This window comes from Ochotona princeps, chromosome 15, assembly GCF_030435755.1.
Source record: "Ochotona princeps isolate mOchPri1 chromosome 15, mOchPri1.hap1, whole genome shotgun sequence".
Lineage (NCBI taxonomy): Eukaryota > Metazoa > Chordata > Mammalia > Lagomorpha > Ochotonidae > Ochotona > Ochotona princeps.
In genome coordinates this window covers 57,590,765-57,608,394 of record NC_080846.1, presented here as the reverse complement: position 1 = coordinate 57,608,394, position 17,630 = coordinate 57,590,765, and the positions used below count along the sequence as shown (strand labels likewise).

At 45.9% G+C, this 17,630-nt stretch overlaps 1 protein-coding gene and 1 pseudogene across 1 annotated transcript in view; both read right to left on the bottom strand.

Moving 5' to 3' along the window:
* LOC131482015 (midasin-like) overlaps positions 1–12,468 on the bottom strand; it is a 34,850-nt gene extending 22,382 nt beyond the window's left edge. The window contains 6 exon segments of the mRNA XM_058673157.1: positions 356–497; positions 3,703–3,825; positions 3,993–4,201; positions 5,353–5,537; positions 6,025–6,140; positions 12,457–12,468. Coding sequence (XP_058529140.1) covers positions 356–497; positions 3,703–3,825; positions 3,993–4,201; positions 5,353–5,537; positions 6,025–6,140; positions 12,457–12,468 — 787 coding nt within the window.
* Positions 12,469–13,928: 1,460 nt separating this feature from the next.
* LOC131482014 (striatin-interacting protein 2-like) lies at positions 13,929–16,371 on the bottom strand (annotated as a pseudogene).
* Between the last annotated feature and the right edge of the window lie 1,259 nt (positions 16,372–17,630).

Sequence of the window (17,630 nt, the reverse complement as noted above, 5' to 3'; positions counted from 1 at the left end):
CAATATATTAAACTGAAGTCAGTGCTTTCTGTGTGCTCCTCATACTGCAAATAAAATCTTAGTAAGCTGTACCCACCCATACATCTCAACTCCCACGGGGTTATACCCATATCCTGACTACACAAACAGCGATCAGAAGCAAAGAACAAACCTTAGCAGCGAGCCCTCACTAAACTCAGGACTGCAGAAATGGAATTCCCAACTAAATCAGGCCTGAACGGAGACAAGATCTGTTTGTGGAATATACCAAGTAAACAGTATGTATCAGCCGCAACACAGGATGACATCCATTTTAACAAAATGCTCAACACCAGTCATAATTTCAGAGGGTAAGGGTATCTGGTCAGAAACATACCATCATTGGCTAAATGCTGCAGCCAATCATATTCCTTGTCCGTCTGCTCAGCCAGCCAGTAGCATTCATCCCAGCACAACAGATCTCTCAGAGTGATGAAGCCCTGCTTTCCAGCAAACACAGAAGAACTCCTGCGATATGACTGTTCATGATACCAAACAAAGGAACAGGGCCTGGTTAACAGTACTGTCAGAGGTATGCAATTCAACTGAAATAAAAATCCTTAACAAATTAAATTTTTGATTGACATACTCTCATTCCAATGATTATTTCTTTAACCTACATAAAATATAATTAATGAAAGAAAAAAGTTGAAATTCATGTATTACAATATAAATACACAATTCTATCTCATATGCCTTTTTAACAATATTATAAATTGCAATAAAAGTTAACCAAAATACAGAGAAAGATTATGCCCACAGCATGATATCATAATAGTGTTAATTATCGTTAGCTTTTGAAACAGCAGTATGAAAATGCTTTAATTACCGTAAGAAATACTTTTTTAGGGGTGGGCTTTGCAATGCGGCAAATCAAACAACATCTAGTGCTGGACTATCATGAAACCATGAACAAGTAACTCAGTTCGCATTTTCAACACAGATGGCAATGATCCAAGTACCTGAGCCAACATCTGATGCTTCCCGGGTGTGCACTGTCCAGAAGCTAGACACAGGAATGGAGTCACAGCTGATGTGCACACATGAAGCATCATCACTAAGCGCCTGCTATGGAACAATTCTACATCTACAAGCTACAATGTATTCTAAAAACCAACTCTAGCTTTGCAGTTGACATGGCAGAGAGGCATATAATGGGTATCTTTATGCATATCTGAGTGGCCTATTATGGACATAATATTTCAAATATCTGAAAAACAAAAACTGTAGTTTACCTATGCCAAATTCCATCATTAACTAAAAGTTACAGAGGTGGACCTAGGTGTGCTAGGTGGACCTAGCACATATCCTGGCCACCCCGTTTCCCATCCAGTTCCCTGCTTCTGGCCCGGGAAAGCAGTCAAGGACAGCCCAAAGCCTTCAGACCCTGCATCCAAGTGGAGGACCCAGAAGAAGCTTCTGGCTCCTGGCTGGCTTGTGATCAGCGTAGCTCCAGCCATTGTAGCCACTTGGCGAGTGAATCATTGGACAGAAGATCTTCCTCTCTATCTCTACTCCTCTCTGTATATCTGCCTTTCCAATAAAAACAAATCTTTAAAATAAATAAATATTAAAAAAAAAAAACTTCTACAAAAATTTCCAGGGGCTAGAGTTGTGGCACAGGTCATGAAGATGTCGCCCTGCAATGCAGACATCCCTTACAGATACCAGCTCATGTCCTGCTCTATTTAACCACCTGAAAATAGCCTGGGAAGACTGTGAAAGATGACTCAAGTGCTTGAGCCTCTGTCTGTTTATATGGGAGACCAGGAGAAAACTCCTGGCTCCTGACACCAACCTGGCCAATTCAGGGCCACTGAGGCTATCTGGGGAGTGAATCAGCATAAAAAAGGTGTTTCTCTCAGATTTACCAGTCTTTTAAAACGAAGGGATAGGAGGTAGGAAGGAAAGAAACATGGTTAAATCTTGAATAAATCAATAGTTGAATTGAAAAAACAAGATCCAGGGCCAGCAGTGTGGTGTAGCAAGTCAAACTGCTGCCTGGGACACTGCTGCTCTGCTGGCATCCTATGTGAACACTGCTTAGAGATCCGGTTTCTCAGCTTTCAATGTAGCTTCGTGCTAGTGCTCCTAGCAAGGCAACAGAAACACATGAGATGTGAATGGAGCTCTAGGTGTCTATCTGCATTTGGCCTGGCCCAGGCCTGGTTGCTACAGTCTTCAGAAGTGTAAACCAATCAAAGAACATCACTCTCCTTCTGTCAACTGTTTTTCTTCTTCTTTTTTTTTTAATCTATTTTATTGTATTGTTGTTGACAATCTTTATATAGTTAATTATGGTAAAAAAAAAAAAAAAGGTTCAGAGGGTATAGGGAAGTGGGTAATAGTATTATGTCCATGTTGTTTCCATCATGTATCTGAGGTAAAGGGGGATATTGACGGAGAAGCCCCACCCAGTTTCCCACCCACCCCAAGTCCCGGGTGTGGGACATGCTCTGAGATCCTTGCTCAAATGGTTTTATTAGTTCTCCAGTTATGAATCGCTGCCAGTTTCGCTCGATGAGGTTGTCCACTGATTGATATGGTCCATCATAAAGTCTCCGTTTGCCCCAGTATTTCGCTGCCAACATATAGCTGAGATGAATGATTGATCTGTTCTGTCTTCTGTCTTTTCTTGGTTAGAGTTCTGAGTCCAGCAGTTCGATTGGGGAGATCTCCAAAGAAACCGTGAGGTATTCCCAGACCTGATTCTTGTATGTTCTAGCAAGCACAAGGCCCGGCACAGTCCATCACCCCGATCAGCTGGTGGTTGCAATTGCTGGGTTGGTTCTGTTTTCATTCCCAAGTTGCACTGGAATCAATGGTTATTGCAGTCCAGTCTGGTTCGGCCCTCACATCAACCAGTGGGAGCTGCAGCCTAGTCGGGGTGACCCACAAAAACCCCACCAGGCCCGCCCCCTACCCTGATTTGCCAGTATGTGTAGCAGAAGACCAGTCTGTCCCTCATCCCATTTGGCTCTTGTTCTTGTCAATGGATATTAAAGCTTAGTTCTATCTAACCAACTCAACCATCCAGCCCTCACGGATATTGTTGAGTGCCTCTCTATCTAGCCATCCCAGCCCCCGTCCCTGGTTTTCATGCCCTCTCACGGGAATAGTGACCCAATAAGGGGGAACCCACTTTTTCCCTCCCAGGTCTCTCTCAGTCCCGGTTTATGCACTCTGTAGCTGGTTTTGTGATTTGACTTGACAGAATTAGTCCCCAATGCCAGCTACTGCCAGCTGATGCTGCGGCTATGCCCAATCATCCCTCACCCACTCTAATTTATGCTTGCATCCACAGGAATAATCAGCCCAGCCTGGCTTTTCCCTGATCTAGGCCACATGCAGCGCACAGGTGTTGTAGCCTTGCTTAGTCTGGTCTGTCTCTATCCCAGCCCATGCTCTCCAGTGGGAGTAGCTGTCCGGCGAGGGGACCAGCCCCTTAATCCCCTTGCCAGTTCTGCCCCTCCCTTCCTGGATCTCACGTGTGCTGGTTGGGTGCTGCAGTCAAATCCCTGTCAACTGTTTTTCAAACACATAGAAAAACCTTTAAATTATTACTCTGTAACAATTAATAAATGATTAAGGCTCTTGTTTCTACTTATAGAAGATGCCAGATTTTGGCTACCAAAACCAACCAGCAGTTTCCATCCACAGCTAAATTCAGTGAAAAGAGAATACCTGGAGATCCAGCATGACTTTAACCAATCTGATGCAACAGGAGGGCGGCCAACTACAGCGCTTGTGCCAGATTTCATCAAAGTATAGTTCCATAAACCAATTCCTAAAGGCTCTAGAAAGCACCTAGGAAACACATAGAAAGGATGTGGTAAATAGTGCTTGTTTACCCAATTTCCAAAATGGAGGCTCTGCTGGACACCACACAGAGGCAAAAAGGGCTCACTCCACGCAAAAGGGATTTCTCATTCTACATGACACTGAATGGGAGGTAAAGAACAAGCATCACATGCCTTTCTGCCCCCATAAAGTCCTGGGGGCTTCTGAGTGGCAAAAAGCATGAACTGAGGATGTGCTCTGACAACTTCTTGTGTTTCTGTTATTAGCAATTCCCGGTTATCATCCAGCAGTCTATTTAGTGCCTCCAGCACATCAGTAGGCGCCAAATTTAATTCCTCTAAAATAATCCAGTAGCCCCGTCTCATAGCATCAATAAGACCACCTAGTAGGAAATGAACATCGAGAATTAGTGTATAAATTACCCCAAAATTACAAAATGTACTAAGAACAAATTACAAAATTATAGATTACTACTGAATTTCAAAGTGGTTGGTCTTGCCCTGAAACGGTCTGTCACACTGCACACCACATATGCTACTGTTTACAGCACCGGCATCCCATAGGGTCATCAGTGTCTATCGTGGCATTCCACTTCAAATCCAGCTCCCTGCTAATGGTCTGGTAAAATGAACAGATGATGGATCAAGTCCTTGGGTTATTAACACACATGTGGGAAACCTCGAAGAAGTCCATGGCTCCTCCTGGATTTGACCATTCACTTGAAAAGTGAACCAGTGAATGAAGATAACCTCTCTCTCTCTCTCTCTCTCTGTTTCCCTCTCTTCTCTGTATAATTTTTAAAAAATAAACAAATTCCCATTACATCCTCAAAGAGGAAAAACCAAGACACACAGGTGCCTCATTTCCAATTTCATTTTCCCTTGGGGCAGGCTAATTTCATTTAAACTATATTTTCTTTTTTTTAGGGTTTATTTTAAATATTTGAAAGGCAAAGTTAAAGGGAGACAAAGGTTTGTCTCCACTGCTTCACTCCCTAAAAACCAAAGCAGCTAGGGTTGGCCAGAAAAAAAAAGACAACAGCTAGATCCTCATTTGGTCTTCCACATAAATAGCAGGGGACCAAAAATTTGAGCCATCTTCCGTTACTTTTTCAGGCACATTACCAGGAAACTGGATCTGAGGTGGAAGAATTAAGACTCAAACCATTGCCGGATGCTATGCTAGCACCACAGAAAACAGCTTTACCAGCAACACCAGAGCACCAAATCCTTTTTATCTATTCCCAAACTCTCTTTGTCTAATACTCACCCCATTCTTAACTCTATAGCAAATGAGGCAGAAGTTTGGCTGTTGTCTTTGAAAGTTAGCCCTCACCCTGTACACTGATAGCATGATCACTGTCAAACCCCTAAAAAGCACTCATTAGCTAGGTGTAAGCCAGGGATAAAGAAAAGCAGTTGTTACGGCAGAGGGAAGTGTGCCTCGACTAAAAAGGATGAAGAAGACTGCTTACTTAAGGAAAAGGTCCTAGAGAAAGAACACTTACAGCCGCAGACTGGGTTATCAGCATACCTTCCTTAAAGACAAGCTTCCTGGAAGAGCCGGATGTGTAACAGCCTATGTGTTCCTGAATATCCATGTGTTCGTGGTTGTTAATCTGCACATAGTGGTTGCCAGTAGCTGCAGGCTTGTTTTACCGACAGACCAGGCTTGTTTTACCGACAGATGTCTCTCCCTGGATTAGTACAGGATAGATTCTGCAAAGATTAGGCAAGGAAGCAATTTTAAAAATGCACATTTTCAATAATGTGAAAAAAAGAAATGACATCATTTAGCATTGTCACAAAAGAGTATTTACGCAGACCTATACACTAACAAGTTCATATGCAAAACTGCACAGCAATGGCCCAATGCATTGGGACCCTGCACCCGCGTGGGAGACCCGGAAGAGGTTCCAGGTTCCCGGCATCGGATCGGCGCGCACCGGCCCGTTGCGGTCACTTGGGGAGTGAACCATCGGACGGAAGATCTTCCTCTCTGTCTCTCCTCCTCTGTATATCTGGCTGTAATAAAAAAATGAATAAATCTCTAAAAAAAAAAAAACTGCACAGCAAAGCATTGGTAAACTCTGGAAAATCAACCTTCACAGCAAAGTTCTCTGAAACCTAAGGAAGGTCAATTTAGCATGCTATCAATGACTATGCTTTTAGAAACTTCAAAACTTAGAAGAAAAGGCCCACACACCCTGCAGACACCACTCGGACGATATCTCTCAGGTTTAGCTTCACGGAAGACGTCAGAACGTAAGATTCATCAATTGTAGGCTCCTTGTCTCCCACTGAAATCCAGTAGCCTTCTACCTGAATAAGCTAACCTCCTTTTGGCTCTGGAATAGGCTGAAAGACACAAGAGTTAGAGAAATAACTATACTTCCATGACAACTTTGCCATTCTTTAAGAACCAAGAGGGTCCAGAGGCATGGCCTAGCGGCCAAAGTACTCACCTTGAACGTGCTGGGATCCCATATGGGCGCCGGTTCTAATCCCGGCAGCTCCACTTCCCATCCAGCTCCCTGCCTGTGGCCTGGGAAAGCAGGCGAGGATGACCCAGTGCTTTGGGATCCTGCACCTGTGTAGGAGACCTGGTGGAAGTTCCTGGCTCCAGGCTCAGGATCAGCACAGCACCGGCCGTTGTGCTCACCTGAGGAGTTAATCATGTAATGGCTATTTAGCTTCCCCATACAGGTCCCTGCTAATGCACCCTGAAACAGTGGGTGGTTATTCAAGTTCCTTGAGTCCGTGGCACACTGAAGTGTGCAACCCAGATGCAGTTTCTGGCTCCTGGCTTCAGCCTGGCCCAGCTCCAGCTGTAGCAACCATCGGGGGAGTGCACCAACAGATGGAAGCCCCCCCACCCGCCTCCATTTCTCTCCCTCCCAGTCCTTCAAATAAGTTCTTTTTTTAAGTTTATAATTCTAAACAGCATTTTAATTATGATTCTCATCTTCTCTGAGTTTGGACTCTCAGGAAGAAAATCACTTTTCAGACATTATCTTTACTTATTTTGCCTCAGACTTCCTAAAGGAAGGAATTCTGGGCATGGTCACCTTATTGGGGATTTACTCTGGGCTCCCACCACATTTCAAGACGCAGGTCTCATCCTCCACCTGTGTCTAATGGGACTCATGAGGATGAGCATGTGCAGTCAGTCTCATGAAGTAGTTAGGAAGGAAATAACAGGTTCAGTGATGGGTTTGAAATCTGGTAACCGGTATTGTTCAAAATTATTAGTCACTGAAAAGCAGGCAAGTATGGTAACTCATAGACAACAGACTCAAATCAGCATTAGACAACAGCAAAACTACAAAGGCATATGGGGGGAATCAGGAGCAATCCTAACAACCTCTTAACAGTAGGTCATATACATAGAGCAAGGGGGGACCCCAGAGTGCAGCAGGCAGACAAGAAGAGGGAAATATCCCAACCCTGGAGACACCCAGTTCCTCTCCAAGGACTATCAGTACCAGCACTGAGGACTACATCCCAATTGCCAAGGAGACCACGGGGAAATGGAGTGCCTTCGGAGGCAAAGAACTCTGAGGTCAATCACCCCCATTCGGATCTACCACATAGGATGGAAAAAGCCCAAATCCTGCCATGCAGGATCCAAGGTCATCGGAACGACAACCACAAGCACTGAGCAGTCCGCAGAAACAGAGGAACACTAAACTTCCTTCGGGACTAGGGAGAGGAGCTTTCTCTGATCCTTGCCTGGTTCTGACTTTGGGTCCCCACTCTCTCTTGTAATGACCATCAGGATCTCTCCAGAAACCCCTCAAAACAAACAAACAAACAAGCAAGCAAACAAAAAAAAAAAACTAGAATAGATAGAGAACAACAAGGAAAGCTTAGAAACAGACAGGAAACGGTTAGCGGGGGATGCAATTATACCTCACCGGGTGGGACACAAAGATTAGCTACTCCTCACTGGGGTATTGAAGATTTCTCTGCACAACCCTCCTAAAACTGTTCACCTAAACTGCTGACATATGTCTTGTTAGAGTTATAGAGTTAGACTACCCAAAAAACAGCCAGGTTCAGCAAAATCATGCTTCAACGCTATGAACTGCTACATACTAAAATTAAAACAGACATGAGACTGCTGAATGGTAATCTATAGCCATTTTAAGGTGTATAGAACCCAGTTGTATATAAACTAATAATTGAAATGTCAATGTAGAAGTCACAGGATGTGGTTCAGAACTTGCATTCTTTTTTTTTTCTCTTTTAACATATTGGTTACTCAATACCATGTCAACTAATTCCATAATGTTATAAACTATTACTGATGTAGCATCGGGGCTTTTAATTGATCGGGATGATACTCTGCCAGCTCTACCTTCGGACCAGAGATGGTCTCCCCAAGAAACCGTTGAACTTATCTGGACATTAAGATGCTGGACTTCATGCTTGGTAGATACTTGCAATGAAAGAATCTCAACTGAATTTGAACTGTGGTAATGCAACAAGGTGGAGGAACCCACCATGGCGGGGGGAGGAGCGGGGGGGAATCCCAGTGCCTATAAAACTGTGTCACATAATGCAATGTAATCAATTAAAAAATCATTAAAAAAACAAAATCAACACTGGGAAGAAAGATAGATATTTACAATGCCATGAATTTAAATAACATGCTACTGTATGACTAATGTGTCACTGAAGAAATGAAAATCAAGAACTTTCTTGAAGAAAATGATACTACTGTATCACCTATGAGTCAGTGAAGAATTTAGTATGAGAAAACTCCTTTGAAGAAATGAAAAATAAAAATAAAAGCATAAAATCCAAAAAAAAAAAAAAAAAGAGAAGAAAAGCAAGCAAGTCTGAGGAAAGGCCACAGGGAAAAGTGGCCTAAGGAGGCCCTGTGGTATGCTGGAGATGATCATGGGGCACAGAAGGGGGACTATGGCAAAGCTAAGGCAAGTGAACTCAGTGTGGACTCTGGTTAACAGTAACGTATCAGTCCTGCTGCATTAATTCTGAGAAACTGAAGCCGAGAATAAGAGGAATGGGGTTTGATGGATGTGGGAACTCTGACTCCATGACCTTTCTAAAATATTCTAAGCTAAAAGTTTTATTTAAAAAAAAATCAGGCTTGGGGCCCAGCGGCATAGCCTAGCAGCTAAAGTCCTCACCTTGAACGCGCTGGGATCCCATATGGGCGCCGGTACTAACCCCGGCAGCTCCACTTCCCATCCAGGTCCCTGCTTGTGGCCTGGGAAAGCAGTCAAGGACGGCCCAATGCATTTGGACACTGCACCCACGTGGGAGACCCAGAGGAGGTTCCTGGTTCCCGGCATCGGATTGGCACAGCACTGGCCCGTTGCGGCTCACTTGGGGAGTGAAACATCGGATGGAAGATCTTCCTCTCTGTCTCTCCTCTTCTCTGTATATCTGACTTCGTGATAAAATAAATAAATCTTTAAAAAAAAATCAGGCTGGGGCTGGCATTGAGGCGCAGCAATCAAAGCCTCTGCCTGTGCTGCTGGCCACTGCCTGTGCTGCCAGCTCGTGTCCTTGCATCCTCTGTCTCCCAGATCACAGGATAAATTAGTTTAAGCTGAGCCCTAACCACCCTTCCCTGGAGCGACCCCCTGCCTTCACCCTGTGATTAGTAGACAGACTTGAACCTGGTCTCTTTTCTCTTGTTTCCTTGCCAGCTCAATTCCCAGTGAAGCTGGTGCCATGGCCACAGTTTTCATTGAACATCACACAGTGAAGCCTTGCTCGGCAATGTAAATTCACCTAACATTTCAGGAAGTGGTAAAATATAGTTGGGTGGAAGACTTGAAGCACGACTGCATGATGATTTTTGATCTTTCTTTCCACCTTACGTATCACCAATCTATGTGTAAAGAACATGCACCTTGGGGGAAAGAAATGTTTTACAAATCCTCATATCACTAAAAGACTAGGGGGAGAAAAAGTTGAACAAAGAGCCAGTGGGCAGCTCCAAGCATTGCATCACAACTAGAGCCACCTGCAGGCAGCCCCATTCTCCCAACAGACACCCTAGGCTGTCGTTACATCCGTTACACTCACTAGGCACCAGCAGGGAAGTCATAGGACATTCCATATCCTAATCTATAACGAGGCATTGGTGGACGGTCCCATTAACTTGCAAAAGGAGAAATGGGAATGTCCTGAGATGCCCTAGACTCCACTCTAAAACTGCACATTGAAGCAGCATCAACAAAGCACACGTCTCCACAATTTCCCACTGAGAAGATAACCAGACCTGGAGATCCAGAAAGTCACCCAAGGACAGGCAGGCAAATCAAGTAAGTGGATTCTGCTCCCAGAAGACTACCAGCATGAGAAAAACAAAACAGAATAGAATAACAGCAAAGGTTAAGCACCATCAAAGTAGTCCAGAACCTATACGCTAAACCAGACAAGAGAGTAGCTAAAATGGAAGTCTCAGGAAGTGTCAAGAATCTCCTGACATGGTAATGAAATAAAAATCATCCATCATATGGGCACTGGTTCTAATCCCAGCAGCCCCCTTCCTATCCAGCTCTCCAGCTCTCCCTCTAACACTTTCAAATAACTTAATCATTTCTCAAAAAAGTGCTTTTAATACCATAAATAATCTGAAATATTTTGATGATTTATACTTCCTGCAACAGCAAAATGATGACCGTGAAGACTTCGAAGCAACAACATCAAGGAGCACATGAAGGCACTGACTGTGTCAGAGCACTGACTGCAAGCTTGAGCTATGATGTATCCACATACGGTATGGCCTCTGGAAATCTCTAAGCCTGGGTCCTGTTAGCTGTAAGACAAGTATCAGGGCCCGGTGTGACAGCATAGTGGTTAAGGTCCTCGGCTTGCATGCGCCAGGATCCCATATGGTTGCTGGTTCCAATCCTGGCGGCCCTGCTTCCCATCTGGCTCCCTGCTTGTGGCCTGGGAAGGCAGTCAAGGATCGCTCAAAGCCTTGGAACTCTGCACCTGTGTGGGAGACCCAGAAGAGCTCCTGGCTCCTGGCTGCGGATTGGCGCAGCACAGGCCATTGCGGCTGCTTGGGGAGTGAACCATCAGAAGGAAGATCTTCCTCTCTGTCTCTCCTCCTCTCTGTATATCTGCCTTTACAATAAAAATAAATACATCTTTTAAAAAGACAAGCATCAAAACAATGCATAATTCTTGTGTAAGAGAGATGCTGTGTTAGCGATCAGTGCAGGTAGTTTTAGCCCATCAACACTTAGTAGTCCAGAAAGAATGAACAACATGACTGCTGCTCACATTCTTGCCTTCACCATTCTTTCCCCTTACTTCTCATCTCTGCGTGCCAGTGCTGGGCTGTGCCTACAGCTCATCTCCACCATGCACTCTGCTGATTTTGCTGGCAAGCGTTTCCACTGTAAAGCAATCTGTCCATCCTTTCATCTTCTGCTCCCCATCCCCTTCCTCAGTTGAAACCCAAGCCTCTTGTGACAAGAGCTCGTCTTTCCCTGTGGCATTCTCAGCAAAAAGAGGTTCTCTTCCATCTCCTCTCCCAGCACTGAACCACATCGAGTATAGACTCCTATACTTGTGCTTTGCTTCTGTGATGACGTTTCTCCATTCCCACACATCTTCCCCCTGTGGATGCACAGTGACCATGACCTCCCCGCCCCCTCCCACTGGCCTTGACTACTCTTCACATGGTTAGAGGATTTGGGCACAGACCTACAGCTTCAACTTTCACAGTTATTGCTGACAATAAGTGGGAAAAGAATGTTACATCCATGGGCTACAACTCCACTTAATATTCTTGCTGCCCTCTCTCAGTCAACATTGAAGTTGACACAGCCTGTAGTTCTAGGTAATGGTTAGTGTATCTGCTAAATGACACCACAGGAATTCAACCGGCAAAACACAGACAGTGGGAAACTGCAGAGCAAATCACCAGTTTTTGTTGTTGTTGTCGTGAAATAAAAATTTCAAGGAAAGGGCTGTTTCGTTATGGTTTAGACTCAAGTAGATATATAGTCCAAAATTCTTGCTAATGGTCAGTGACTGATGGATTAGGGATGGGGTCTTAGACTAATGGTAGCATCTGTGATACAGGTCTAGTGGGAGATTGCCAGGTCACAGGAGCACGCCTTCAGGAGCACTTTGTCACAGCAGGGCTTGTTATGTATCCCAAATGGGCATCCTGAGTCACTGTGCTCTTGTGGCTTGCTAACAATTATCCATCCATCCACACGCATTTCACCAGTATCACCCTCATTCCACATTGTTAAGCCCCTTCAGATGACAGACAAATGGGTTACCCAATCTTAGACAACAAACTTCCAAACTGTAAGTCAAAATGAACCTTCCTTCTTAGTCATTTTAGATAATGTAGCAAAAAATTAGTGTACGGATGTTAGTGGAAAGGAACTTACAGATTAGAAACAAACAAAAACCCAAACAAATACAGTACATGGGTCTCACCTGAATCTTCCTGCAAATAAATTTTTTTTCTAGATATTTTCCTTTTTAATTAAAGTGCTTCAGGAGATAACAGCATTATCAGTGAACATGTTGCTGACGTATTCACAAATTAAAACCCTCTGCGGACAAGTGTCATGTTCTCCACGCAGTGACTGCGGACACCCTCCCAGGATGGCTAACGTGGACTTACCCACAGCCTCATGTAGGGGCTCACACATTGGAGGGTTCGCCTGGGCTCCCTGGCATGTGGGCTGGCAGCCAGCATCGAGAGCAGTCCCCAGCAGGCTAGGAGGAACTCCATGTGATGGTCTGCAGCTCAAGCGCACTTGCTGCTTCACTTCCTGCCTGCCAGTCCACCCACCCTGTGCGCACCCTGACCCTGTGAGCCATCAGCCACACACGTGAGCAGCGATGCACCTCAGCGTGTACTTCTGCGCCCAGAGAGCTTAAAGGGAGACCTGCTGTTGACACGAATGGAACACTACGTGGTTTTAAAATCAGCGTATCTCTTTCCTGGAAAACTTGTCTTTCTATGCAAATCATATTCATATCACTTTAGGATGATCCAGGATTAATGAAATTCACAAAGCTATGCTCAATAAATCATGTTGATTACATGAGGATTCCTGTCCTGCTTTGGGAACATTTACAAGAAGCTTATCCATCACATGCGTGCATTCCTCAGGGGCTTTCTGTCAAGGCAGAAGTCCTGATGTCCTAAAACACAAAGAGGTAAAATCCAACATTTACTAATTATATTTTCATATGATTCCTTGTGACACAGCCTCCTGAAGAGATGCCAAAGGGCAGGGGGATAAGTTGCTGGACTGACTGGGAAAGGATTCAATGGTGTCTGCCCTGGGAGGGGAGCATTGAAAGTTGAAAAGCTTGCAGATGGAGATGATGGTTGTGGAATGCAAGACAAACAGAACGAGCTGACTGAATCACAAACTTCTCTAAAAGCCTACTTCTTGGGGGAAGTATGTGAGCCCACTGCAGAAGTCAAAGAGGCTGACACACGAAGCCTTCGGGGAGAAGCAGAACTACTAGATGGCCCCGCGGCCTGTGGAGACGCTGCCAGTAAAACCTGGGGCGGGGACGGCACTCAACATCAGGGGAGAAAACAGCAAGCTGGGATGCTCTTGCTGTTCTTTTCAATTAAAAAATCAACCAATCATGAGCACAAATGGCTATGCCGTCTCAATAAATAAACCCCCTGTAGTTAACTTGTCATTTCAAACAAGGCCTCGGATGAAAAGGATAATTTTCTGCAGAGTGCGTGGCCATTTTCAGACTGAAGTTGTTTGGGAAAACCAAGAAACAGCCTTAGGAGAGGCCTGCTGAGTTCACACTGGCCGGGGCCTCTCCAAGTGGCAGTGTTCTCCATTTCCTGTACAAGGAACACAAGGAAGTAACTTCACAGGAAACACAGGGGAAAACATTCTGGGCAATACTTCCGTGTAACATGCGGTGCTGGGAAACAGGAAGTCCGCAAACCCTCCACGAAGGCGCAGGTGCTCTGACATATAAAATGTAAAATGCACACTTCATTTCAAAGTTGCTTTTACCAAACTTTGGATGGTTCCTAGGAACCCAGGGTTCTGCCTGTGATGTCATCTGGCCCCCTGTCCTTCCCTGTGATGGGTGCCAGCTTCTCACCCTTAGAGCCAGGGAAGGCTGGCCTGGGTCGAGCTGACTGCAACAGGCAGGGGACCTTCCAGCGAGCCTGGCCTGGATCCGTCCAAGGTCAACCAGGCAACCGGCTGACCGCTGGCCAAGGCGATGGATTTGCTTTGACTTAGATGCCAACCTCATGCAATCTCTATCTAGGTCCACAAGCTGCCAGAGTCTAGTCCTGAGCTATCCTCTATGTCCCAGGGCTGGGCCAGAACTCCCCTTGAACAAGCAGTCTCCAAGCAGGAGGCCAAGGCTGAGCGGGCAGGCTTGTGAAGCACCGTTGATCTGAGCCGACCTCCATCTGCCAGACAGCTGATGGGAAGAGCTCAGTGATTCTGGAGCAGCTCCTCCAGCAGATGGGCTGGGAAAACACCTCTCTCTCCAGCCAGAGCTCATACGAATAGTGGAAATCTTCAGGCAGATCCAGCCTCTGTCCAGCACGCTCTGCAAGCAGTTATCCACAGTTGAGAACTCCGAGTCCCGGGTTCTGTTGTAGCGGCGGCTGTTGAAAGCCTCAATGTTGGCCCTCAGCGTGCATTCCTCTGCCTGGAAGTCCCACGGCCTGGCATCGATGTCGTTCCCGTAAGCCCAGTCGTCGTTCATGCGGTGGCGCACTTTCTGGTAAATGGCTGGCATGGTTTTCATGTTGCTCTTTCTCCACTGGCGCCCCAGGTACGTGGTCTGTATCTTCAGCAGCTTCAGGACATAAAGTTGCAGCATGGCCTGTTTGACCTTGAGGGCTCGTTTCAAGATTGGAGCTGATTTAAACACCACCAGCATCATGGTCCGGGAATGCTTCCACTTGGTCAGCTTGTTGAGCAGCCGCAGGAGGTTGATGCAGGAGAAGAGGTTCCTCCAGCAGAACTGGCTGTTGTCCCCCGCCTCCAGGCTCTCGGCAGTAAGCTGCGGCAAATCCTGGATGGTACAGCCAGGGTAGTCCAGGACGGTGATGCTGTTCTTGGCAGTGATGTAGGACAAGATGTTTTGATTGAAGAACTTCAGGATCAAAGGGATACAGCTGGCAAATACCAAATGTTGCGATACATATTCAAACTGGTAGATGTGGTTGAGTTTGAAGTGTTTGAGAAGGAGCAGGAGTAGGGCGGAGATGCTCTTGACAATGATCTCTTCGTGCCTGTTCACATCGATGCCCAGCTTCATGCTCTGAACTACAGAGATGGGCATCTCTTCAGGCAGGAAGTCTGCCAGGATGTTGATGGAGTCTGTCTTAGCCTTGGAGGTGGGCGCTGCAGCCAGCAGAATCTTAAGCAGAGCAATCATGTACTGGGGAAGGCTATACAGCATGCCCTGGTAGAGGATTTCACATGGTGTCTCTGGAACCACTTCTTCCCCCAGAGACATGGGACACTTCTCCAGCTCCTCCTCATTCTTGATCTGCACATCCACGATGGAGATATACTTGTGCTGCTTAAGGGTCTTCACACTCTCGTGAATGGGTCTAGGCAATCCAACCAAGGTGTCCGTGTCCTGCCCCAGCGTGAAGCCGATGAACTTGTTCCTGCTCATCTCCAAGAACTGCTCCATGTCCTTCTGCCTGACTTTGGGGGCCCAAGGAAGGCCCTTGGGAAAAGCCACCAGATCAGCAGAGAGAGGTGCTTGCAAGGGTGGAGGAGGGACCAGCGGGTCCTGTTCCAGCAGGTCTAGCTCTCCATCCCTGGGAGGCTCCTCTTCCTCCTCCGCGGCTGGCTCTTCATTCTTGAAGAGATCCCTTTCATTGTAGATGTCCAGGCTGTCTTGCTTAGTGAGGAGTTGCCTTCGAGAACTGCGGTGTCCCCGCAGTTTGGAGGGGGGCGGTGCCAGCTGAGACTCCCCCAGATCCAGGGTGTAAGAGGGCGGGGAGGCAGCACGCATGCTCTTCACCACCTGGATACTGTCCTCAGGCAGCGGAGGCAAGCCCAGTTCTGCCCGCTTCCGGACTTTGAGCAACTGAAGATGCTCAAATCCACCAAGGGTAAACATGACCACCTTCCAAAGCAGAAGCAGGACCTTCTTGATGGGGAAGTGGGGGGCCAAGCCACTGCAGAACTTGGTGACCATGGAGAAGAGCAGAAGGGCAAAGGGTTCCTCATTATGCACAGAGTAGCTCAGCTCACTGCAAGGTCTGCTGGGCTGTCTTCCAGCCGTAGGAGTCGGTCTCTCGCTCCAGGTGGATATTTTCCACCATCAGGTACATGACACTCAGCAGCACCCGGAGCTCCATGCTGTCAGCGATGGACACGGCTGGTTTCCGAAGGGCACTGCTACAGGCCTGGCTGTTGTCGATTTCCACGTGGAGTAGCTCCAGGAAGGCTGAGAAGGTCCCCATCTGATACAGCAGGAAGCAGTTGTACCTGGACCAGTGTAGCACGTCCACCTCTGAGTCACATTCCCCAAAAGTGCCTGAAGGAGCAGACAGTGCCGCAGGCATGGGGGAGATGAGGTTATCACGTTCTTTCCCCCATGATCTGACAGAAGAGGAGCAGGACCCCCAAGAACCTCCTAGAATCAGTGCGGGAGAAGAGAGGCAATCTCCAGGGTTAGGTCCAGCAGACTCATCAACAGAATCAAATCCTGGGCAGTTGTTTTGGGAATTGATCCCAGGAATAACAAAATAGGGAAGTGAGGCTGGGGAAAGAGGGCCGTCAAGAGTTCATCGTAGGAACACTCTGGAAATTGTATGAAACACCCAACTCAAGAGTCCTGTCCTTCATCCTTCAAATAAATTTTTTAAAAGAAACAACTTTATAAAAATGAACAAGTAAACCTGAATGCTAGCTGAGCATTCAGTGATATTGGAGAAGTAATGATGACTTTTTCAATCTATGATAATGAAATTGTGTGTTGAAATTCAGAAGATCTTCCTCTCTGTCTCTTTCCCTCTCCGTTTATCTGACTTTCCAATAAAAAATAAAACTTTTTAAAAATTCCTTGTATTTTATTTATATTACAATGTTCACAATTCGATAGCTGGGAGTTTTTCAAGCCCACCAGGCCAACAGGTTGGGAGAAGTGAATTGAAAGGAAATGGGGTGTAGCTGAAACAAAGCTGGCATTGGCTGGTTAATGTTGGTCATGGGTACTTAGGGGACACTTACAGAGTCTATTTGCTTTTGTAGTTCCCCCTAACCAAATGCAGAGGGAAAAGTCGGTAGGAATGACTCACCTAGTCTGATGGCCTTCCAAGCGACTCCATCTGAGCCACATAACCACAGTCACACCTCTGCTCCTTGGGCTCTTAGAGTTACTCCTGCCCCTCTGATCCACCCAAAATCCTTCCTGCTGTTTGACCATATGGAGGCCTTGCCTCTGAAGACCTCTCCATTTTCTCTGATATTAGATACTATCCTCAAATACTACAATACTCACTATGGTTTTAGGAACCACTTTTCCCACCTCTCAGGGAAGCTGAACCTTCATGTCTCTGTTGTAATTTCTGAGACTTTATGGTATATTGATCCTCTCTTCCTCTTTCTCCACCTCCCTCTCCTCTTCCCTTTTCTGGTTCTTCACATAGTTTTCCATCAAAAACAAGCTTCCCTCTTAGCTTTTACTTCTTTATTTTGTCAAGCTAAATGTCATCATCAGTTCTTCAGTTTTGGGATTTTCATCTCTAATCATCTCATTGAATACTCCTAAAATCAATAATGACCCATAAAAATCAGTGACCCAAAGACTACCAGGATCGAA